This window comes from Phoxinus phoxinus, assembly GCF_949152265.1.
Source record: "Phoxinus phoxinus genome assembly, chromosome: 20".
In the NCBI taxonomy this organism is placed as follows: domain Eukaryota; kingdom Metazoa; phylum Chordata; class Actinopteri; order Cypriniformes; family Leuciscidae; genus Phoxinus; species Phoxinus phoxinus.
In genome coordinates this window covers 28382122-28408226 of record NC_136895.1, presented here as the reverse complement: position 1 = coordinate 28408226, position 26105 = coordinate 28382122, and the positions used below count along the sequence as shown (strand labels likewise).

Below are 26105 nucleotides of genomic sequence, written 5' to 3'. Positions count from 1 at the left end.
AATCAGAGACGACATGCAGTCTAGCGGAGGCTCGTAGACCGCGGATTGACACTCATTTCATTTCAATCATTTATTGCCATGTCAACAAGTTGATAGGAATTTGTCTTGGTACAACTCTCAGACATAAATAGCCTAAAGACAGACAACACAAGTATAAAAATAATAACAACAATACCCAGCAAACAGTTAAACAGTAGACCAACCCTGCAGACATTAAAGAGACAATACAAAGAAGAAAGTGCTAAGAAAGTGCACAGTGCACACAGTTAGTAAAATGCTGCAGTCAGTGCAAATTCAGATGTCTGATAGCCAGAGGGTAAGTGCTGTCTCTGAAACGTGATGTGGAAGTCCTAATGCTCCTATATCTTCTTCCTGATGGAAAGAGATTAAAGAGATGGTGAGCAGGGTGAGAGTGGTCCGCTATGATGTTTTTAGCCTTTCTGATTATTCTGGTGGAGAAAAGTGAAGAAAGTGAAGGAAAATTTTTGATGCTCTGCGTACTACTCTTTCCATCCTAGTTTTGTCCTGAGCGGTTGTGTGACCGAACCAGACAAGCATGGAAAAAGTGAGCACGCTTTCAATAGTTGACCTATAGAAGTGGGTCATGGCAACTCGGCGGACTCTTAACTTTTTGAGCTGCCGCAGAAAATGGAGTCGCTGGTGAGCTTTACTGATCTTAATATTGGTGTTGAGCTCCCATGATAAGGATTCCTGGATTGTGGTCCCAAGGAACTGGAAGGAAGTGACCCTCTCCACCTCCACCCCATTAATGGAGAGCGTAGGGCGGGGACTAGGGGTCCTTCTAAAATCTACTACCAGTTCCTTGGTTTTTGTGATGTTAAAGGACAAGTTCGGTATTTTACACTTAAAGCCCTGTTTACAGATCGTATCTGATGAAATAGAACGGTTAAGATTAAAATTTGGACACATGCTCCTGTCCCGAGAATTTTAGGTTTAATTCGCTTTTGTGGACCTATTTTGCCAAACGTGTCACACCCGTGATTCTTCCGTTGAGAGCTTGAATAATAGACACTCCAGCCCAGTTGGTGGCGATAATGCACCTTTGCCAATACGGGTTATGCGCAACATTCTACAAAACGGGTATAACTACTTCCGGCTGTCAGCTACTGAGGTAAACACAGCGTAGTAATAGCGACCTTTTATAGCCTGTGTTTACAGGAGCTACCCATATAAATTTCCGATGTACACCGTATTGCCAAACGGACGTCCAGAGCCCCGAGTTCTCTATTAGACAAAGGATTTAAGTTTTACGCCTTTTTTTACTCTAAAGTTTGATCAGAAATAAGAATGTTATTATAGTAAGTAAAAATTAACAGAAAATTAACAGTTACCTCAGAGATCACCGCACCTCAGAGATCAAATACCGCTGCGGAAGTGAAAAGCGGAAATAAAGCGAAATAAACCTAAAATTCTCGGGACTGGAGCATGTGTCCAAATTTTAATCTTAACCGTTCCATTTCATCAGATACGATCTGTAAACAGGGCTTTAAGTGTAAAATACCGAACTTGTCCTTTAAGTGTCAAGTTAAAGCTTTCGCACCATTTCACCAGCCCCTCCACCTCTCTGCCAATAAGTTTCCAATAAGACCAACTACAGAGGTATCATCTGCAAACTTAAACAACAAAACTGAACTGGTGTGTGATTGACAGAAATGTGTGTATAAAGAGTACAGAAGTGGGGAAAGGACGCAGCCCTGAGGGACGCCAGTGTTCAAGAACTTCGACTGTGAAACCTCATGAAACCTCGACAAATAAAACACGACAGAAACTGTATTTCGCAACACTTTTTGTTTTTGGAACATCAACTAACATCACTAATCACTCGGTGAATTGCACAGTTTTGTAAACGAACATTATTGGCTGTTTTAATGACATTTTCGGACATGCCCATTGACTCCAATGTTAAATGGGTCCATGGCCAATTCTTTTATAGTCAAAAACTCGAGGGAGGAACCATTGTCAAAAAAATGTTGTCCACCACTCTTGTTCATCCAAAACAAACTACAATATAGACTCAAGGTGTTAAATACCGGAATTATCCTTTAAAGCTACACTGTGTGATTTTTACCCCCATCTAGCGGTGAAAAGGTATATGACCATCCAGTGAATATTAGTTTCTGTTCCTCTCAATTCCGATTTTGCCAATGTAGTCCAAGATTAACATGGCTTCCAGTTCGACCTCGTCCATGAGTGTTCCTTCAAGTGATGAGGTTACTTTAGAAAACGATTATAATTTGCAGTAATTTAATTTGTCAGTTAACATATAGGTTATGACATCTATGTAAAATGAATAATAGTTTTATGTTTTCGTTATTTTTTTACCATTTCATTGCTAACATCAGCTATCAGGTTCCCAGACGAATGCAAGCTAATCTGAGTAAAGTAACTTTTATCAGTGCTATCGTTATTCTGTATATTGTACAACATCACTAGCGTAAGGCAAAGTTTACATTGTAGACTATATCATTTTCTCCGTGAGCAGAGATCAGCTGATGTGACGGAGGTGCGAGGTAGAGGTAGAGAGAAAGGAAAAAATAAAAACAGGGCCGGTGCCAGTGAATTGCGGAGACGCGAAAGGCGAAGCTTGAATTAACGGGTATGTCCCTCTTTGGCTAATGTACTTTCAAGATGGAGGGGCAACATGGCGACCGACATTCGAACCCCTCACCCGTATGTATTTTCAATGGCATATTATACACTCACGAGAATACTTTATTACTTGAACGAAGTAAATATACATTATTGAGCACACATTTTTTTGAAAGAACTAAGTGTTTTAAAAGTTACACAGTGTAGCTTTACGACACGATATTCTATTTTTCTTTGGAACTGGAATGATTACAGCAGATTTAAAACAAGCAGGCGCAATACCAAGTTGGAGAGACCAGTTAAAGATAAAAGTGAGGACAGATGTTAATTGATCAGCACAGTGTCTTAAAGTGGCAGACGTTACGCCATCTGGCCCCGCCGCCTTCCTGATGTTCTGCTGACGGAGCAAGATTCTTACATCATGCTCAGAGATAGTGGGTGGAAGGTCACTCTGCTCTCTGTAGACGACAGTAGAAGTCATTAAGCCTCTCAGGAAGAGAGGGGTCACTAACTGGAGCATGGTGTTTGATCTTATAGTCAGTAATGTCCTGCAGCCCACGCCAGACAGCTTTTGTCATTTGCATGTAGTTTATTTTCAAGTTTAGCTTTATAGGAAGCTTCGGATTTCAACACACGATCAGAGACGACATGCAGTCTAGCGGAGGCTCGTAGACAGCGGATTGACACTCAACATAATACACTGTGAACAAGCAAGTGTTTATTGTAATGGCAGGTTATGGCCACGTGAGGGCGCTGGAGGTTGTATCAGCGATTGTGGGTGACGTCACTTCTGTATGTGTTTGAAGCGAGATCCCAAATAAAACAAGTTAGCTCGATTTTCAATTTCTCTTGTTGATAGACGCTGGCTTCTTCTTCGCGTGCAGCCGTCACCGTGCACGAGCGCAAAACCTCACAACACCCATCAGCCCCTGTCGGTGATTGGTTAAACACTGTTTATTATGGTTTTGAGTGGTTGGTGAAACCAATTGTTTTTGTGTGCAGATCTCAGAGCCGAGGCTGCCTACAGAGACGCGTTTTTTTTGACAGCTTGCTTATGGTGCGGGCAGCTCGCGGATCGTTAGGAAAGATTAGATGAATGTGATCATTTATGTTTGGGCCTGAAATCGCTGATACAACCTTTAAGAGGTGAGTGATGAGACTGAGAGAAGAATGAACATGAAACACAATGCATACACACCACAGAGGATAAGAAAAAAAAAAGGTCATAATTTTCAGTTTGAAAAGTGAAATGTTTATTAGAAAAGCAATGTTCTGATTTATTGAATCTTGCAGTCACTTTAAGATAAAGTATACAAAAGGGCTACCGTGAAGTAAAATATCCTCTGTTAATTTCTCTGTGTAGGCTACACTTTTAAGTTTGAAAAGGATTTGAAGAAATTCATAAAGTTATAAATTAAGTGAGTGAAATAACTAAGTAGCCAGACTGTTGAATGTTTTTCGTTACTTAAAGGATAATTCCGGTATTTAACACCTTGAGTCTATATTGTAGTTTGTTTTGGATGAACAAGAGTGGTGGACAACATTTTTTTGACAATGGTTCCTCTCTCGAGTTTTTGACTATAATAGAATTGGCCATGGACCCATTTAACATTGGAGTCAATGGCCATGTCCGAAAATGTAATTAAAACAGCCAATAATGTTCGTTTACAAAACTGTGCAACTCACCGAGTGGTTAGTGGTGTTCGTTGATGATTATAAACAATATATCGTCGCAATATATGATTCCAATCCGTTTATTTTGCTATAGTGGAACTATTTTTTCAGACCGTGTAACTTCCGCTCAATATTTGAATCTGAAGCGTTAGCACACTCCCGACCACTTGATGGCGATAACCGATGTTTATGTCTCGCGGGACACTCACGGTCACAGTCGAGTTCAACTTCATATTACAAGTAACAATTAATGAAGGTTTTGTGTGTTTATTTGGCTTACTCTCCCGGAGCACAGTTGCTCTGCTCGCTAGCCTTATGAGAAACGGAAGCAAGCAAAAAGATTACATCGACCAAATGTAAACAGCCCCCTTTCCGTTTCCGGTAGCGCATTTATATTAACGAGCACTCAGTCCTTCAACAGAATTCAATGGGATTTTACAAAATGACGAATAAAACACGACAGAAACTGTATTTCGCAACACTTTTTGTTTCTGGAACATCAACTAACATCACGGTGAGTTGCACAGTTTTGTAAACGAACATTATTGGCTGTTTTAATTACATTTTCGGACATGACCATTGACTCCAATGTTAAATGGGTCCATGGCCAATTCTATTATTGTCAAAAACTCGAGAGAGGAACCATTGTCAAAATGTTGTCCACCACTCTTGTTCATCCAAAACAAAGTACAATATAGACTCAAGGTGTTAAATACCGGAATTATCCTTTAAAGGTTCTGTTAAAACAGTTAAACTTTCATCCAAAAAGGGGAGATGTAATGGCAGGTTATGGCCACGTGAGGGGGCTGGAGATGTTTAAGAGGTGAGTGATGAGAGTGTCCTTGAATACTGAGTATAGAGGAACAATACATTTATGGCAAGCCGTTTTAGCTTAAATTGTACCCAGCGTTACTCGTCGTAATTGCATTTTTACTGGTAAGAATTCAATTAGCTCTACATCAGCTCAAACTTTAGCATCCATCTTTTCACATGCAATCGAAAGTCACTCTGTGTGCATCTCACAACAGTTCCTATACGAGCGATTTATAGATTACATGACAGAATATGCTAATTAAAGATAGTTAAGTCCACATCAGCAACATAAATTCATCAACTAACCATTCAGAGACGTCCTGTTGCTTCTACATGTTGTCACTTCTTCTTGAGTCTCTCCATCTTTGTCTGACTCCATTTTAACATTAAAGGCAGAACAGTTTCTGTCATTTTAGTGTGTGTGTGAGGTAATCACAGCTGCTAACACACACAAGCTCTTGAAACCCCGCCCTCTGCAGCAGCTCATTTGCATTTAAAGGGCCAGGCACAAAACGGTGCGTTTTTGCAAATCCTTAAAAAGAAACAACTTTAACATGCTTTATAAAAATATCTGTGGGGTATTTTGTGCTAAAACTTCACACACACTCTAGGGACATCAGAGATTTATTTTACATCTTGTGAAAATGGTATTTTACCACCCTTTTAACTCACCAATGATCGTGAGCCTGAAAAACCTCCTCATATACGGTAAGACTGTCCTTCATAATCTCCAGCATGTTCAGTTGTGATGTTTCTGATGGTCAGACATTTAGTTTGATGATTCACCTTCAGTCTGTCTCTGTAAATGATCGTCGTTATGATTGAAGATTCAGTGACATTGCTAGCATTTACACTGATATTAAAGTGTGTTTAAACCACCACTGAATCTCATCATCATTTGTATAATCAGTTCCTCTGCATCAAACACACCTGAAGAACACACAGAAACAGTGTTTATCGCTAAATAAGCCTTTCATATAACTTTATGATGTAAATCGAAATTTATATTTGAAATGAATGATATAAAAACAGAAGAAAACTGCCGTGTGGATTTATAACTGCATCTTTGTGTAGATTTTGAATAAAAAAACTGATTTACTGATTTGAGCTCCACACCACATCAAACACTTTTACTTCAGACGAGAATTGTATGTTTTTATAGAACCGACATTTAGAGAAACAAACAGTGAATGAATCTGATGCAGAAACAACCGAAGTCATAAAAACACATTTAAAACTCACCAATCAGACGCCACACACACACAAACAGAACAAAACATCTTCACCGGTTTCAGTCCACAAATATGAAAAGACAAAGAACTGGTTCAGTGATAAAATGGCAGATGTGAAGATGCTCTAGTAAAGTCATGAGAAACTCTACAATCAGTCGAATCATCTTTAACAGTTTTGATGTGTTTTACTGATTATTCACGTCATCTGAGCTTCACCACTTTGAGCTCCAGTCGGCCACAACGTCCACTAGATCTGATAGATAGTGTTATTTCCACAAGCGCCTCATAAAGAGAAGTTTAAAACATCTAGAGAAGTTAAAAACATCTTAAAGCAACAGTTTGATCGTGTCCTGAGATCCTGTGAGTGTTTCTCTCTAAACGTTCCTGTCGCTGACTGTATTCTGCAGCGTTTCAGACATTTTATAAGAAATTAACAACGAACGACCTGAAGATAGTCACATATTAAATGGCATTAACAATCACTTGATGTTAATTTGCTGAATCCTTCAGCAGAAAAATGATAAAAATCAAATAAAAGTATCTGTCTATCTATCTGGTGTGTTATTTATTTAGTGCTGTGAGCTGTCAATCAAATTTGACCTCTGACTCTTATTTGTCTGTTGATGGATTCACTTTATTTCAGTGTAAAGATGTTTTGTGTGGAGTGGAGGATTGTGAGCTTCTTCATAGAAAAAGAAAATAAAATAAAAACGCTTCACACACACACACTGACACACACACAGCTCTCAAAAACATCCAGATGAAGCTGTTTATCCACCTACAGATCATACTAGACAGATTTGTGCACAAACAAAACAGTGGAAACCCATAGCTGGTTTCAATTTCACTTACAAACTGAACTGATAATGGTTTTATTTTAGATTCAAATTCTCAAAAAAATTTTTTTATGTAGGCCTATTATAAATGTCATACTTTTTTCATAAAGATTTAATATAAAAAGCAATTTTATGATAGCATTAGGCAAAATCAGGAAGTACATTAATACATTATTTTAATAAAAATAAATCGTTTTTGTGAATTATTCTATAGGGCTGCACAATATATCGAATTTATCGAAATATTGCAAATGTATATATCGCAATATGCATATCGCAACAGCTTGCAATAAATGGGGTCATGAACAAAAGACAAAGTTTTTTAGCTTTAATAAGTATCAGGATATATTTATTCATACAGTGAAAACTAAGCAATGTTTTATTTTTATATTTTATGATTCAGTATATTTTATTAAATAAACCTAATGTAGGATAACCTGAACCCCTGTGGTTTACACTGATGTTATGATAACACTTCTTATGCTACAGTAAAACACTGATGTTCACTTTCAGAAGTTATAAGGATGTTTTCTTGTCATAAAAAGAATGTGAAACACGTAGGTTATATCATTTTAAATATATTTTAAAGATACTTTATATTTTAAAGATACACACTTTAAGCATTATCGTATCGCATATCGAATATCGCATTTTTCTTCAATATCACACAGCCCTAATTCTAATTGTTGATGTTTTTTCTTTGAATGCATCTCTTTTTTTCAAATGTCTTATCTCTTTTATTAAAATTAAAATAAACACCAAACACACACATTCTCTACAGTGGAGATAAAATACAAGGACCCGCTTTATATTTAGTGTATTTAACTATGTACTAAGATTTAAATTAATAATTTGATTGTGCATTGTACATAAAAAATTGTCCTTTTATGTAGTAGTACCTAATATAAAGTGAAACCGAATAAAATACGTAATACAGAAATAAACAAAATACAACGAACGATCAAATTTCCTTCTCTGACAAAACTAGGAGTAGATTTCTTCAAACCTCAATTGGCATTACATAGCAGATGGTTCGTTAAAAATAAGCATTTACATCGAGGCAAAATCATTTTTCTAATGTTTATAAAAACAGGAAATGGAACCAAAAGATTATCAGACGTTTCCGGTGACGCCAGAACGTTGTCATGGTGAACGGACTCGAGCGTCGCGTTCTGGTTCTCATCGAGGAAAGATTCCATTGTAAACATGTTAGTACACTACTATCTGTCGGCGTACTGCACACTTCAGAGCGATTTATAACGCCTCTACGAGGTCTCCGTTTGCTTGGTTTTGAGGCAGACGAGGCGTTCTGGTAGCATTTTAGGTGATGTTTACTAACTAGTGAAGATGGGGAGTCGTGGAGGACTGAGGAGTTCGGCTCTGGATCGGGCTAAAGCTCATCTTTCTGGGCACAGGATCTCAAACACCGCGATATCAGCGGACAAACGAGATGTGGTTAGTGGTTATTATACACACAGCTGCTCTAGAGAAATTAAACTAACTTTATTGTACTTCTTCGTTTTGTGTTGTTACCATTTTGTAGGTAATAATGATGCTTAGCTAATAATACAGTAATATATTGATATTAGTTTAGCTAATAATACAGTAATATATTGATGTTTAATATTGTCGTAATAAAGGTTAGGGCAATAATGGTGCATAATAATGATAGATTTGAAAAAGAAACACTATTATTGAGATATAAAGTGAAGATCCTCCGAAGGGTGGAATTGAACCTCAACATAAATTGCCTGTTTTTGACTGCATTTTTTTACATTGTTTCTGGTGTGTTAATGTTACAATACATCTCATGTTCTTGTTTATTCAGGAAAAGTCTGCAAAATTCATGTCACTGACCAGACCGGACCTCAGTGACATCCCAGCATCACCGAGGGAAAACCAGGACCATGCGAAGAGTTTCATTATAGGTGGTGGGAGTCGATTTCTGAAGAAGACCTCTAAAAATGCCACCGAAGACACACAGCCATCCGCTCCTAGTGGACCTCCTGCAGAAACTGATGAATTTAAGTTCATACCTCAACGTAGTTCACAAAGCACGGCTTTGAGTAGACTAGCGCTCATCGAGAACCGCATCAGAAACCAGAAAGGTGACCATACACGGCCCTCAGAACCACAGGAGACACGTTTATCCGTCCAGTCCAGCAGCGATCTGAGCACGACAGGGACTCGCTTTCTGAAGAAAACACTGTCCGCACCTCCAGAGGAAAGGGTTCCTGAGAGAACGCCTGGTCTAGATGAATATAAAGTAAGGAGAGTCAGTTTAGACAGCGACGAACAGGACATGCGAAGACTTCTAGGAGATTCTTTCAGCCTATCAGAGAGCTCCTTGCAAAATGCAGCGAGGAAGACGAGTCCTCAACCAGTTAAAAAGGTATTGACCCAGTTAATGGGTCGGGGGCCTCATTTATAACCGTTGCGTACGCACTAAACAGGCCTAATCATAAATACATGTTCACAATAACAGTTTAAATAAATAAAAGAATGATTCAAACTATGTTTTACATCTGATGTACACATTTAATCGCTTAAATTACATGAAATCATTACCGAGAAGTTTAAAAATATATATATATTCTAATAAATATTAATATTTGTAGTGGATGCGATGCTTTTGAACACTTCCTGTGGCATGCTGGGTTTTAACGTTTTAACTATTGCTTAGACTTAGAGCATGATAATATCAGATTGTCTGAGATAATATTTTTGTGCAAATAATGATCAATAAGGCCTATCTCTTTCCATTAAAAATATAAAAGCAATTAAAAATACTATTTGGCCAGCGTAAAAGATTGAGAAAACTTTCACTGAAATGTTTTTTGATACTATTTGATTTATTTATTCAAAAACAAGGCAAGGATAGGCTACTAAAATGATGTTTAGCAATGTAATGTGACAGCACATCCGTATCTCATATTTTCATAATGTCTTGTACCGTTAAATATGGCATGATGGGGATGATGCATTGTAAGCTTATTTCGGGGGTATAGAGGCACATGTGCGCACAATCTTCGGCTGACTGGGATTTATAAAGTGAATTCTGCGCAGGTTCTGGCGTACGCACGCTTTTATAAATCTGAATATTTTTTTGGCGTACACCATTTTTAGCTTTCGGGCGCACGTACACTTTTAGTAATGATCGTACGCAGTTTTATAAATGAGACCCCAGTTGACCACAAATTTGACTCACCCTCATGTCCTTCCAAACATTGACTGTCTTTCTACTTTTATCTCTCTCCAGTTATACAAGAAGAGCAGTGAATCTTCGCCAACCCCTGAAAGACACAAAGTTCTCCACCGTAGAAGTGTTTCTCCTTCCCCCAGCAGGCCTGAGTCGCGCAGGATCCGCTCTGTGTCCTCTGCATCTGATCACAGTGAGATCCGGTCTTTGGATGATCTCTTTCCTGTAGACTCTGATGACACTCTGAGCGAGAGGAGTGCAGTATTGGATGGTAAAACACCTGTCGATTTAACATCTAGCAATCATCTAAACTATTCTTTAATAGAATTGTATACCCAAAAATTTTATTCTCAACAAATTTCTTTTTACCTAGATTTCAAACTCAACGTAATGACACTGGATGATCTTGCCCCTATACCTTTTGAAATATCACAAGAAAAGGTTTGTTGAATGTTTAACATGCATTTTTTTTTTTTAAATCCCCCTGTAGTCAATGTTTTTATCCCTTAAAACTCATCTTTGATCACCAAAATGACATTAAAAAAATCTTAATGCCCTAAATAGCTTGAATGTAACTCGACACCCTTGCCTCATTTAGTATACGGAGTTCTATGAATATGCAAATGAGCCCCGCCTCCACTCACTGACAGCAGCTCAGAGATCCACTCGTTGACGATCACATGTTGATCTGATTGGTTACTCAACTCAACTTTATTTATAAAGCACTTTCAACACCAGAAGTGGAACCAAAGTGCTGTACAGAAAAAGATAAAATAAAAACCAAAACATAAAAACAATGTAAACATATGACATACACTGCTTATAAAGTATTTTGTATCAAAGTATCCCTGTAGTCAATAAGTTTATCCTACATATATTTAAAAGTTTTTATTCATAAAAATATTTTTCAATATGAAAAATATTATTCATATATTAAAATATCTTGACTGTAACTCATTTAGTATAAGCGGTTCTATGAATATGCAAATTAGCCCCGCCTCCACTCACTCACAGAGATCTATCACTCGATTGGCTAAAAGGTAGTTTGTGACGTCAGAAACACCAGTGATTTCAAACCGTGTTTTTGAGACTGTCTTTGATTCACTGCAGTTTTATGGAGAAAATACGCAGCAATGGCTGAATTTGCACATGGTTTATCTTAAAGCATATTAATCAACATTAAAGCTTGATTTTCACCACCATTTTCACTTTAACAATTTATGTTTTAAAATTAAAAGATATATTTTTAAATCACAGAAAGAAACAAAAGCCAGAAAGGAAGACAGGAACAAGAAGTCATCCAACAACATCCCAAAGCTCGCTTCACCGCCCACACCGAGAGAAGCCTCGGCCGCCTACGAAAGTGATTTTGAGAGCGAGATCCCATCAGAGACGCCATCAAGTGCCAGTGAGATCTCAGAACGTCTCACAGATGGAGCTAAAGACGCCTCATTGGCCAGCGAGCTCCAGTACAGCTCGTACAAATCACAGGTCGACGACAATGATGATGACCGTACTTTATCACAATCATCACTGTCATCCAGTCGCCACTCAGACTCTTCCTCGAGGTCTAGCTCGTCCAATGCGACTGTAACACACGGCCCCAGTCCTGAACGTCACGTGAAGGAGGTTGCGGTACAGACACAGATGGACAGATTTGCCTACACGTGGTCTTCTGGTAGGTCTCTGTAATTGGTAATTTGAGCACTGCCACAGTTTCTTTGGGGCGTCCCTCAGGGTTATAGTTGAGGGCCACTTTTGTTCTTGTTTTTAGTACACGTATGTGGGCGAATCCCAGAAGAAGAAAAAAACAATAATACGTCCAAGTCATATTTCGAACTTAAAGCTACACTGTGTAATTTAACTTGATTTTTAGCAAAAAACACTTTGTTCTTTCAAAATTGTATGTGCTCATTAATGTATAATTACTTCTTCCAACTAATCAAGTATTTTCGTAAGCGTAAATCTGCCATTTATAATACATACGGGTGAGCTGCTCAAATGGTGGAAGCCATGTTGCGCCTCCATCTTGAAAATACATTAGCCAAAGAGGGACACACCTGGAAATTCAAGCTTCACCTTTCGCGTTTTTACACTCAGTGGCGCCGTGACGAATGCGAGGGGGAGATTACTCGCGACCTACCTCAGATTTGAAATAATATGGCCACGGTAGGAGTTAAAACGCCATCGGAATGGGAGGGGCTAGAAAGTAATATTCAGTTGGTAGTCATATACAATTTCACCACTAGAAGGGAGTAATTCCTACACAGTGTAGCTTTAAGGCAAGACATCTCAGGTGAATAGGATTTAAAAAAAAACTAATATATATATCACCATTATTCTCCAGTTAATTGATATTAACAAGTAATTGATGTATTACAAGTTTTCTGAAATGTTGTGTTTAAATATGCAAATGAGGCGTTATCTATTTAAATATGCACTAATGTACATAAAAGTTTAGTTCTAACAAAAATCTGAACATTGGATAAAGTTAGGTTCAAAATTATTTTATATATTAGAGTCAAAGATTTGTATAGAGGGGGTTCAGGATATCTCTATCACTCCAGAAAATACGGTCTACTGTAAATTCTTTTTTTAGTAATAAAATGTTGTATAAAACCAGGAAAATTATATATGAACACACCCCTCAGTAAAAACCTACAAAATATAGCCCTAGATAATAAAATGTAAAGTTTGGTGTATGTGTAAGTGCTACTGAAGTGGAGATTTCTGACTCAGAGTAGGAGAAAAAAAAATGATTTTGAGAAAACGATCTTTAACGATATATACTGTAATTAAAACCTACAGACACAAATAGATAAAGTGCTCTAAAAGATAGTTAAAAGTGTATTTTTGAATGTTTTCTTTCCACTAGTCTGAAAAAACACTTTATGAAAAGCCAAAAATCTCAAAATTGACAAATGCATGAAAAAAATGCATTGTAGTGTCTCGCCTTAAAATTAGTTCACCCCAAAATGAAAATCTGAGAACTCCATAGACAGCTTTGCAACTGCAAAGTTCGTGAAGAGATCATAAAACGAATCCATATGAATGGAGCGGTTTAGTCAAAAAATTTTTTTGAGAGACACAATCGCTTTATCTGGTGAGCAGATTCAATCTGGGGCGTCCCTCAGGGTTATAGCCTTGGACCACTTTTGTTTTTGTTCTGAGAGAAATTTCAAGAACATGTTTAGGCCAAATTTCATTTCAAACTCAAAAAAGAAAATTAACTCGCACCATTGGTGCACAGGTCCTAAAAAGAATAGTTTTTGCATTGTGACCATTTTCATCCCAAATGTCCATTATGAAAGTGTTTTTGTGAGATCCACCTGTTTATGTCGGCCATTTTCCAGGCATGGCTGCCGTTGGTCCGTCACTGGGCATGACGTACGTGGACCCGACTCCAATAGCCAGTCACACAGTCAGCGCTGAAGCCATAGAGAGTGAGTATACGACGTGAATATACCCTTATGAACATGAACCTTAAAAAAACATGAACATCTCAAGTGGTTATTATTAAGAATGAGAACATTTCAGGTACTGAGTGAGTGTACCTTTTTCTTGTACAGGAGTTGATATAGCTCATTATCTCCCATGCTAACAGGTTTGACAGCATATAATCCTGCCGTTATTGCACTCAACGACATGTTGCGACAGCAGTTGGCCCTCACAAGATCGTTCATCGAGTCCACCAGACGCCATTACAAATCAGTGCACGAGTCCCTGGGGTCAGCTGACTACAAATACACCACACTACAAGATACTAAAGAGGTAAGAACGCATGTAGCTGCAATGACAGCCTCAATTTCATTTGACAAGGAATGAAAATAAGACTGTGATGGATTGAAGTATCATTTAGCCTATAAAACACAGATAATATACATCTTTATTAAAAGTTCAAATTAAATATGCCTGACATCTACCCTGACAATCACTTAAGCCGGGTGCACACTGTTAGAAGACATTTAGGAGTATAATATACACATATATATATATATATATATATATAATAAGGGATGCACCGATACTAAAATTTTGGCTGATACCGATAATTCTTTATATTTGAAAGCCGATAACCGATATATTGGCCGATAAATCAAAATTTTTATATAATTTTTGAGAGCCTGATTACAAAAACAGATTACTCACCCAAGACATGTCCCAAACACACAATAATAATGTTATTTTATATATATAATTTTATGTAGCCGATATGACTTATGCCGCACATGTTACACTGAACTGTGTTTTCCTTTTTTGAAGTGATTCCAATTATATTTCAAGAAATTCAAAACCATACCATCATGATGAACAGTGCGCATCTGAAGCGTCTCAGCTGAAGGAAATAATACATTATTTATCGGCTTTAATACATCAACCAAATTTTCTTATCGGGCCGATAACATAAAAAAAATTTACATATCAGCCGATACCGATATGGTGGCCGATATATCGTGCATTCCTAATACAGATGAAACTGAAAAAATTTGAATATGGTGCAAAAGTTCATTTATTTCAGTAATTCAGCCTAAAAAGGTGAAACTAATATATTATATAGACTCATTACATGCAAAGTGAGATATTTCAAGTCTTTATTTGTTATAATTATGATGATTATGGCTTACAGATTATGAAAACCTTTTCACAATATTATAATTTTGAATTTGGGGTTTTCATAATCTGTAAGCCATTATCATCAAAATGATAACCAATAAAGACTTGAAATATCTCACTTTGCATGTAATGAGTCTATATAATATATTAGTTTCACCTTTTAAGTTGAATTACTGAAATAAATGAACTTTTGCACCATATTCTAATATTTCCAGTATGTGTATATATATATATATTCCTAATTTTTTTCTATTGTAATATCTTTCATGTTTGCTAACAGGAATGTATTTATTTTCCCTGTAGTTCATCCGCGCTCACAGGCCGCCCAAACTAAGTATTGAAGACGCTCTAGAAGAAGTTCTACAGGAAATGCAGGACTATCATTACATGTAAATAAACAGATCAATGTATTTGATGCATCGTATATCATAAACAGCCAAAACTTTTCAATCATTGTTAATGCAATACCATGTGCCTAAATAAAACAGCTTTTTTTTACTACCTGTTCATCGTGCTCCACATTTATCAAGACATAAGAATTCATACATAATGCTTACATAAACACTGTGCCTTTTTTAAAATGTCTTTATTTTGCTTGTACACAGTCTCAGATTAATCAAACGAAAGGGTTGCGGTGATGCTGACATTTCCATGAGTTACAACATGAAGCTTTGATACATTTCACTACAAAAATGAACCGAAGGTGAGATAAAACATCCAAACAAATGTGAAAAATAGTTTTGACATCTACAGTAAAAAAAACAGACCACGTGTGACGGTGATCACTCTGTGCTGGAGGGCTCCTGTGGGTCTCTGCTTACTGAGGACAGAAAGACAAACACATTCATATTTGGTCATAAATATAAAATATATAAGTGTGCAAGGTTTAATATTTAAGGTTAATGGTGTGATCAAACCCCTAACCCCAAGTATTAGCATCAATAATAGTAGTGCTTGACTTTTCAAACAGGCACTTGCTGTTGTAATAGGGGACCTATTATGACCTTTTCCAAAGTCTTGATTTAGCCGTTTTTACAAGAACAGGTTTTCCTGCTTGAATGTTGATTATTTTCCTCATATTCTCCATTGTTGCGGCTCCTCTCTTCCCAGTCTGTCAGTAACGCTCTGTATAGACCCCTTTTGCGCGACGTCACGGCGCTAGCTGGTTGCAAAACTGGAGGCGGCCAATACAAACCAGCACAGACTCGACTACATAATAAGGAGCTTAAATTACTATTATTATTATTATTAAATGTCATCTTGTGTTGTTGGGATCTAGAATCGACGGAGTACAGGCTCCAATTTGACATTGTATCGCATAATGTTTTCTAAATTATTGTGATTATTTGTGAATCATCTATGATTGTTGTTTCGATTGATTGACGACTTGGAGAACCTGGTAAGAAAGGCTAATCAAATACATAGTTAAAAAAAATGAATATGCACTATTTGAAATTTTTATTTCTAGAAAATATTAACAATTAAAATAGCACCGTAATGTCACTCTTTACATTGTAGTCTTCTGGCCTTGGCGCTGGCTCGGCAGATCTGCGGATCGTACCACAAGTCTTGTACGTGGCCATTCAGCACATAATGGGCATCTGAAGATGTATATGCCCTCAGTTTCTCTTTACGCTCGGTTCCTCTATCGGGTCGGTGTAGAAGTCAGCTTCTCAACCGGAGGTAACTTAGCGTTAACGTTAATCCTGTCAGATCGTCCATCCATTGGCTGAGCGTGTGCGGGTCGGCCAATCTGGTTCCGTCCGTTAAAATTAACTTTTGCAAATAACAATCGCGGTCCTGGACAGTGAGTGAGCTTGCACATTAAGATAAAATCTTATTTTCTCCAGTCATTGTTAAAAAACAAGCCAACAAAACTGGCAAACTAGTGTTAGTGAAGCGGCCAGAGGGATTGTTCTGCAACCAACTAAGCTCCGCCCACAAAAAACGTCACCATGTTTACTAACTGAAAAGGGGTCTATAGTTCCTGTCTCTATGAAGCCCCTCCTTCTGAAAAGCACACTGTGCTCTGATTGGTCGGCTGGAGCAGTGTGTTGCGATTGGTCGAGCGCTTCGAGTGTGTTTGGGATATGTCCCGCCCCTTACCATAACCGCCAGTTTAAAGGAACACTTCACCTCTGGAAAGATGAATGTGTATTTAAAATGGGTCATTTATGTAGAAGAAATGTGAAATTATTTTTGAATTTGGAGCCTTCTAGACTGAGAAAAGCCAGAAAATGTATTTTTGGCTTATGGGGATGAAAGACAACAACTCCCAGAATGCACTTGCTTCGCTGCCCTAGTAGGCCACGCCTACCGGTAAGAGATCGCAGTAAACAACAAGGCTATGCTACTAGTGAGTCTCCGTGAGTCTGCCCAGTATTTTGATGTCGCCCAAAATGTCCAGGATTCGGCTTTTGCGTTCTTCAGTCGCCATTCCTCATGTTTACTGTGACGAGCAGGAACGAGACTGACGGCCGCGGAGAACGATGCGAGCCCGGTGGCGTGATTACTGATGAGTGGCGCCGGCGCCTGTGAGACGCACCGGTCTCGTATCTCTCACGGAGGAGAGGGAATTTTCCTAGCAATGTTAAAACGCACATCAAACGATCACTTGTTTAGCGTTCATGTAAACACTACATTCAGATTCACCAATCGGAATGAATTCAGTTAGATTGAAACAAAAGGTGTGCATGTAAACTATGAATGCGACTGCAGAAAGCAAAAGCCGAATCCTGGACATTTTGGACGATCTCGACGGCCGGACATGTCCGGGAAAAAGAGGATGGTCACCGCTACTACTCAGCTTTCTCCACAGAATAAGAAACTGTTAGCTTTAGCTTCCAAATAAAGAATGGCTGACACTATATGTACATTCTGTAAGTGAGATCCCTCTATGGGCGGGTTGAAAACATGCGGAACAGCGCCTTCTACTGGATAAATGATGAGCTAGTGTTTGTAGTCTTACCCTTATTCAAAGAAATTTGACTTCCTGCTTTTTATGACGCAAATTGACGATTTTTGCGTCATAAAAAGCAGGAAGTGGAACACTTAAAACCTTATTTCTCCCATCTCAGGGGAAAATAAGGGAATAAACCATGACCATTCGAAAATGTGACTGGGTTTCTAAAGATACAAAGTCTAATGCAAATGGGTGAAGTGTTCCTTTAACACACTACTAACTAACTCAACCAGGCCCCGCCCCTTTATTCTGCGTATGAATTATTTAAATGAGTAACATTGTGACGTGTTCGTTCCCGGAAGAAACTCAAGACTACAATGGAGGCGTTTCAGGAGTTCAGAAACACTGACACTGATATAGATAAGAACTCACACAGCAACATTACACACTAAAGAGAGATGAAGATGGAAAACATCATAGCAGGACCCCTTCTAAACCCTCGATCTCCACCCTAAAAACACAAATACCTTTTTCTCTTGCTTTCATCCTTGCGACAAAATTGTAGCTTTTGTTTCTCCTGTAGTTCACGTACGGGTCGTCCAGCGCGACTCCCACTCCTTTATACTGGTCCCACTTGTCCCGGATGTCTCCTCCTTTAATGGGATCTTGAATGCCCTGTTCTTTAACACCAAGACCTCCTGATCCGCTCCAGCCTGCAGGACGAGCGGGACAACATTCAGCGCCGCATCAGCATCGGCTCATACGCAGTCTTCTGGATCACTTACCCATCTTCATGAGCATCTGATGGCCCTTGTTTTCTTCGCCCAGCCTGAGGTCGACGGGGATCGCGGCGGGCGCTGAACCCAACCCAGATGTGGAGCTGCGGAGAGACAAGGTTTCATGTCAACGGCATGCTAAATCTATATTTAAACTAAGGGTGTCAAAATTAAGTCACAATCTCGAACTTCGAATTAAAAAATGTAATCGTTGATGCTGCCACGCCCCCATGTCATGTTCGGTCGGCTTGTCAAGCGGAAAAAAAGGACGTGGAATGCGCGGCGCCACATTCATTTCAATGGCTTGCGCCGCGCAAGGACGTTTTCTTGCTGTGTCGAGTCGTTGCTGCCGGGCGCCGCGTGTACACTACGAGAATAATGTGTTCGAATTTTAAAGACGTGGCGCTGCGCGACGCATAGATTTATCTGTTAAACCAACAACTGTTCGTTTGTTTTGTTGTGAACTTGAATGTCATCCTCTGTGAAGAAGACACCAGTTACAAAAGAGAAACTAGATCGCAGGTTATTTTGCTTAAGTTTCCAATTGACTGAAGATATAAGTTATTGTTACATTATGTTCTTAATAAAGATTTTAAATTTGACAATGTAGTGTGGTACATTGCGAACAAAGGTCAGATATTATGCAAGTCTGGTCTAAAAATGGCATAGCAACCTGTGCTTTAAAAATAACTAAATGTAAAAATCGAAAATCGAATCAAACCGTGACCCTTAGAATCAAAAATTTAATAGAATCGAGGATTTGGAGAATCGTGACACCCCTAATTAAAACTGGATTCATTTCATGAAAGATGTGAAATTTGTATCAAAGTCCCTTTAAGACAAGTAATTTCAATCGGCGGCCATCTTTGAAAAGCAAATGCAGCTTCTATCTCTTTGAATGGGGAAACATCATATTCTCCAAAACTGTTCGACAAGCTTACGATTAAATCTCATATTTGAAATCACCAATGAAATCTGACAACAATTTTCTCATAAGTTTTGTTTCTAAACGCTCGAATCATGACAGAAAATGACATTTTTCAGGCTGGATCAAGCTAATGCGCTGTGGAAGCGCGAGTCTGACTGTTTCTATAGCAACCAGAGCTTCTAACAGCAGCTTCAGTGATGCGATGACTTTACCAATCTGTGATTGGCTCTTATTGAGAAGGCGGGACTTATTCCGCTATATTGAGCGGTGCGCTTTTCCCCATTCAAAACAATACGAGTGACACGTCTCGTGTAATTCAATAGTCTTTGTTTGTATCAATTTATGCATTTATTTTAATTTAAATACATTTTCTTTTTTTATAATAGATGGAATGATAGCGATAATCATTCAATCACCACCAATTAATATTTTTTCACCATGCAGCACAATAAGAAAATTTAGCTATAGTTACGATATTTGACTTTAGATGTTCAAAATAAATGTGAAGCAGCATTATGACAAACAATCATATATTTTACAATCTGGATGGGAATAGATATGTTTAGGAAACACTAGTTGGCATGTAATCTGCTCTGTTATTTTTCTTAATATTTTAAGTCCAAGATTTTAATTTGCAATTAGGCTTTTTGAAATTAAAACTGACATTTTTTTTATACAATTCAAATGTAAATTCAAATTCAATAACCAACTCAAATGCGAACTGTATTTGGGTAACAAAAGTGGATCCACTTACGGTGGTGTCGGACTGCGGGATTTCTCGGGCTGGCTCGAGGCGCTTTTCAGACGCTTGTCTGGGGATCGTGACTTGGAGCGAGATCTGGATCGGGAGCGACTTCGGGACCTGGATCTGGAGCGACTCCTGCTCCTATACAGGAGAACGTGGTAAAAACAGTTTCAACAACTTTCTGTAACTGTAAAAAAAAACGTGTTTATATGTAAAGGCAGATGTTTTCACAATACCCGGAGCGAGATCTGGAGTAGGAGCGAGAACGGGAGCGGGATCTGGAGCGGGATCTGGAGCGAGAGGATTTGGAAGACCTGGAGCTGGAGCGCGAGGTGGATCGCCCTCGGCTGTGTGACCGACTGCGGGACGAGGGACTCCCTCGGGTGCTGCCACAAAACAACAAATCACATGAAAGGAAACCAGTGAGGAAACAATGGGAACCACTTTTGTTTAGGTCACATCTCAATTACAGTGTTATTGTAGAATTAGTTACATACTATTACAGTATTTATTTATATTTTTATGCATTTTATTTTTAGTTTTCATTTCAATTTAGTATTAGTTTTACTAATATTGTTGTTTTCTGATTTTTATCAGGTTTTATTATATATATATATATTTTTTTTTTAGTAACTATAGTATACATATTCTGATTTAGGTTTTATTTATATATTTTCAGTTTTAATTTAAATATTAGTTTTACTAATATTTATTAGTTGTGTTTTGTCATTTTTATAAGGATTTTCAATATTTATGTTTTATGTATTTCAGTTTTAGTCATTCTTGTATACTATTAACATTTTACTCAGGTTTTTTTATGCATATTTTCAGCATTTTAATTTTAGTTTGACAAAAAAGATTGTGTGCTTTAAAAAAATTTTTACATTTATATTTAGTCATGTTTATTTCAGGTTTAGTTTGAGTCATTTTAGTACAGTTTTATAGTATTTATTCACATTTTTAAGTATTTTTTACTTTAAAATTTCAGTTAACATTTTTTTACACATTTTTTATTTTATATTTATTTTATTTTTTAGTATACTATTACAGTGATATAAATACATTTCTATTTTTATATTTCCAGCACTCATTTTAATTTTAGTAACGTTGTTGTGATCTTATGTACATCTTATCTGTGATTAGTTTTTTATGTTTTTTTTTATTTATATTTAGGTTTAATTTATCTCAGTTTTTGTCTTAGTAATTTTAGTACTTCACCTCAAACTTATTTTATTTCGGTTCTCTCAAATTTTTCTTTAGTTAAAAGTTTTTTCCATCAAATATTCATATTTCAGTTTTATTTCAATGAACACATTTTTTTTAACAGTTTTAGTTTTTGTCAGCGATAACACTGGTATATGCGCATAATAATAATTGAGTTATTAATACATTATTAATGATAATACATCGAAACATTTGATTTATTTCCCACCTGTTGCGTTTGTCTTGATCCTTTTTCCGTCTAGCTCTCATTTTGGCCCGGAAGAACTCGTACAGACCATTCTGTTCCCAACCCTCACTGGAAAAATAATCATTTTCATGTCAATATAATTGAAGTAACAAATTAAGACAACCAATACACAGCGCTTGTGTTTGCGTCACCTGTTCCTGGGCCTGTCGTGGGACGGCGGGCTGTAAAACGCCTCCACTGCGGCCAGCAGACGGTCACTCGGGGGCATCGGAGGCGGCAGGCGGATGTCTTTGGGGTCCAGAGGCTTATAATCGTGATCTTCAAGCTATTATTAAAGAGAAAGAATCATACATTACCTTGCTTGAGGGCACCACTGCTAAACTCAATGGGGACAAAGACAGAACTACTGGTGAAACTCAAATTAACTTTTGCACTATATTAAAAATTTTCATTTCAGTAATTCAACTTAAAAGGAGAAACTAATATATTATATAGACTCATTACATGCAAATTGAGATATTTCAAGCCTTTATTTGTTATAATTTTGATGATTATGGCTTACAGCTTATGAAAACCTTTTCACAATATTCTAATTTTGAATTTGGGGTTTTCATAAGCTGTAAGCCATAATCATCAAAATTATATCAAATAAAGGCTTGAAATATCTCACTTTGCATGTAATGAGTCTATATAATATATTAGTTTCACCTTTTAAGTTGAATTACTGAAATAAATGAACTTTTGCCCCATATTCTAATTTTACCTGTGTATTTAAAGTTGGTCAATAACCGAAGAGATATTGTTAGAAAAAAAACTAAAACCGTGACTTCCTAATGATCTGTTTTGTAAATAGTTAATTGAATCTGTGATATAGGCCTATGTTTCACAGCTGAAACCTATAATAAAATGTTGATAAAAAAATAAATAAAGAGAAAGAATCGTGTTAACCCTTTAGAACCGGATGTGTCGTCGCCGACACAGATCAGCAAGCTGTATTCATTGTACCGTAACTCTTCAACCGTTTGCACTATCAAAACCATTCAAATTGCCCCTGACAGTAGACAACATGCGCTTTTCGGCAATATACGGCTTATTACGGTAATTTTATGCTTTCCGTCAGCAAATGACAGCGGGCTTTCTGGCAGAGCGGGAAGAAAGGATTTGAACAGAGAGATACGAAGCGCGGCGGGTTAGAGAGTTCTGGATTGCATAAAATAATAAAAGACACGAACAAATACATGGTGAAAGAAGTAGACAGCAGAAGAGGTGATTGGGATGATTTTCAATGAAACTTGGGAGGCGGGAGGCCGTTACTTTTTCACGTATCTTTACATGTGGTGTATGCATTTGTATGTGTGCGTGTATGAAAAAAAGTGTCCTAAATGAAAACTGTGCAACCCAATGTCACAAAAAAGACTTGTATAGTTGTATTATACTTCATTTTTCAACTTTAAAGTGTTAGTTTCTTTCGTTCGTGATTTTTCTGTTTTTTTTCTAAATAAAAATCGGAAAATGTATTCTCGTTTTTTAAATTTTTGTCTATTTAAATTCTATTTTCAAACTCACCACACACAATAATGGTCAATAACTGTAATTTGTTGAAAGCTAATCTTTTTCTGAAAAATATGACACCTTGCACATGAAGATAGCACGTTGTTTTAGAATTTTACAGTCAAAAAATCTAAATATGTGAAAAACACCCATTTTAGCTTCAGGTTCTAAAGGGTTAAGGACCAGAACTAACTGCAACTTTCCCATCTGGCGTTAAATGTGAAATAACCTTAACAAGCGGCGCCATGAGTCCCGCCGGCAGGTCGAAGTAGGGCACGTTGGGGACCAGGCTGGGGTCGTCCTGACTGACGTGAGCCGGGGTCTGCCGTCGCATGTGCGGCGCCTGGCCGTTAAAGCCGTGAGGAGGCGGTCCGAATTCAGGATGCTGGTTTCCGCCCCACGGAGGAGGATCCGCCATTCCTGGAGGGGGAATCCTCTGGTTCGGGTGGTGATGGGGAGGCGGCCCGATCTCTGATATGAGGAAAACATTACAATGAGTAACAAAGCAAAGACTCGCATGAAAAGTTAGTGAAGATCAAGCTTTTAATTAGGGCTGGGTATCGATTTAGATGTTCCGATTCGCAAGCTCTGAATTCGATTCGCAAGCTCTGAATTCGATTCGCAAGCTCTGAATTCGATTCGCAAGCTCTGAATTCGCTCTGAATTCGATTCGCAAGCTCTGAATTCGATTCGATTTCGATTCTCGATTCAATTCCGATTCTAAATTCGATTCCCGATTCGACTCAATGAATATAGATTTAATACAAATCCTATATTTATTTATTTTTAAACGGTGAACATAAGTTTACGAGTGGTTAATTAATAAAAAAGAAATAGAGCCACAAACCTGTATATTAAACTCTTTTTATTTTAGGTACTCTTGGGTACATTAAAACCCAGCTTCAAATGCATACAATGAATAGACAGGATTTTGATGCAAGATGAAAAATTGATGCTGAAAATTAGACAAGTCAGAACAGTCGCATGCCTCGACCAATCAGGATCAGGTTATTTTCTGTTTAAGAGAAAACTAACATAAAATCTCACAACATTCGCTGTAACATGGAGGCTGCAAGCCTATGAACACTGTAGGAAAACTAATACTGGCTTTTGGGTGATAGGTATAAATAAATATGGGAAAAATAGATTTTTGGCCTTTGAGAATCGATTTTGAATCGACCACATTTTAAAAATCGATTATTTAAAAAAAATAATAATAATTTCGCCCAGCCCTACTTTTAATGTTGTTTATGTGTCTTGTTTTTAAAGTGTTATAAGACAAATCATGTGTAAGTTCATAAGTCGACAGCATTGCTGAGTATTTTCTCCTTAAAACTGCAGTGAACCAAAAACACGGTTTGAAATCGCTGGTGGATTTTATATTGGCGTGGAAATTATATTTTACTTGAGAACAATCGTTTCAAAAGTTAATGCACTTTAAAAAGTGAATGTCACTTAATTTCAATAAAAGATGCGATGCTTGATTTGGTTTATAATTGCGTATTGTGCTCGCTTGCGCCCTCTAGTGGGCATAGGAGGCAATTCAGTACGTTTTTTTTCTCTTAACATTAAGCATTGCTTTTAGAATTCAAAATATAATTACAATTTTGCTAATATTTAAGAAAGAAATTCGAATTTAGCTATTCATTTTGACAGCCGGACAACCGTGACTACCGTTACACCGCTATAATGGAGTATAAACAGAGACTCACCTCCTGGGAAGTCCGCCTGCGGGTAGTCGAACCGGTGTGGCGGATACGGCGGCCGCTCGAAGTGATGTCGGGGGGGAAACTCCTCCTGCATGAAGCGTGGCGGGAAGCGGCCGAAGTTGTGCGGTGGCGGCGGCGGCTGGTTGAACGGCGGCGGCTGCTGGTGGGGGGGGAACGGCCCGCGGAAATGTGGCGGACGCTGCATGCGGAAGGGAGGCTCTCTCTGACCCCACGGCGGCGGCTGGTCCGGCTGGTTGCTCCACGGCGGCTGCTCGAACTGACCGCTCCAGGAGGGCGGGGGCTCGTTCTGGCCACTCCAGGGGCCTCCAGGGCCCCCGTCCCGAGGGCCGCTCCAGTTGGGGTCCCGCTGCTCATTCCACATGCCCTCGTGGCTGTTCCAGGGCGGGCAGGGGGGCGGGACTTGAGTGGGGTCGAATGGCGGCTGGGATAGATAGTTTTATTTAATGCCATGTCGTATCATATAAAGCAAGCAAACAAACAGAAGTCGTCATATGTGACCCTGGATCACAAAACCCAGTCTGGAGTCGCACGGGTATATCTGTGGCAATAGCCAACTATACATTGTATGGGTCAAAATGATCCATTTTTCTTTTATGCCAAAAATCATTAGGATATTAAGATCATGTTCCATGAAGATATTTAGTAAATCTCCTACCGTAAATATATAAAACATGTATTTTTGTGAGTGAGTGCAGCACAATCGTGAACATAAATGCACAACTTTAAAGGAGATTTTCTCAATGTTTAGATTTTTTTGCATCCTCAGATTCCAGATTTTCAATAGTTGTGTCTCGACCAAATATTGTCCTATCCTAACACACCACACATCAATGGAGAGATTATTTATTCAGCTTTCAGGTGATGTACAAATCTCAATGTTAAAAAAATGTACCCATGTGACTGGTTTTGTGGTCCAGGGTCACATATTATATATATATATATATATATATAAAAAATTAAGATATGATAGAAAATCCTAAACATGTTCAGGCATAATCATACTAAATAAGTCCTTAAGTGAAATAACTTAATAAAAGAGGATTCTACTTGTATTAAACCCAGGCCAGTCCAATATAAATGTTTA

The 26105-nt window shown here is 38.0% G+C and overlaps 2 protein-coding genes across 7 annotated transcripts in view; one reads left to right on the top strand and one right to left on the bottom strand.

Moving 5' to 3' along the window:
- The first annotated feature begins 8484 nt into the window (after positions 1-8484).
- cUnh19orf44 (chromosome Un C19orf44 homolog) lies at positions 8485-15474 on the top strand. Its single transcript, XM_079592736.1, has 8 exons — positions 8485-8620; positions 8994-9557; positions 10425-10635; positions 10738-10805; positions 11622-12042; positions 13718-13807; positions 13969-14135; positions 15282-15474. The coding sequence occupies exons 1-8, from the start codon at positions 8513-8515 to the stop codon at positions 15369-15371; spliced, it is 1719 nt and encodes a 572-aa protein (XP_079448862.1). The 5' UTR covers positions 8485-8512; the 3' UTR covers positions 15372-15474.
- The window catches only part of cherp (calcium homeostasis endoplasmic reticulum protein), a 23618-nt gene continuing 12876 nt past the window's right edge, over positions 15364-26105 (bottom strand). For 2 of the 6 annotated variants that reach the window (XM_079592733.1, XM_079592735.1), the window contains 9 exons: positions 25004-25442; positions 23521-23762; positions 21932-22065; positions 21762-21848; positions 20566-20715; positions 20339-20470; positions 18666-18760; positions 18408-18593; positions 15547-15798 (listed from right to left, as the gene is read on the bottom strand). In XM_079592733.1, the coding sequence (XP_079448859.1) occupies positions 15761-15798; positions 18408-18593; positions 18666-18760; positions 20339-20470; positions 20566-20715; positions 21762-21848; positions 21932-22065; positions 23521-23762; positions 25004-25442 (1503 nt within the window). In that variant the 3' untranslated portion in view covers positions 15547-15760. Of the gene's footprint in view, positions 15799-18407; positions 18594-18665; positions 18761-20338; positions 20471-20565; positions 20716-21761; positions 21849-21931; positions 22066-23520; positions 23763-25003; positions 25443-26105 lie in introns of all 6 variants that reach the window. The other 4 variants (XM_079592731.1, XM_079592734.1, XM_079592730.1 and 1 more) reach the window with 3 other exon arrangements.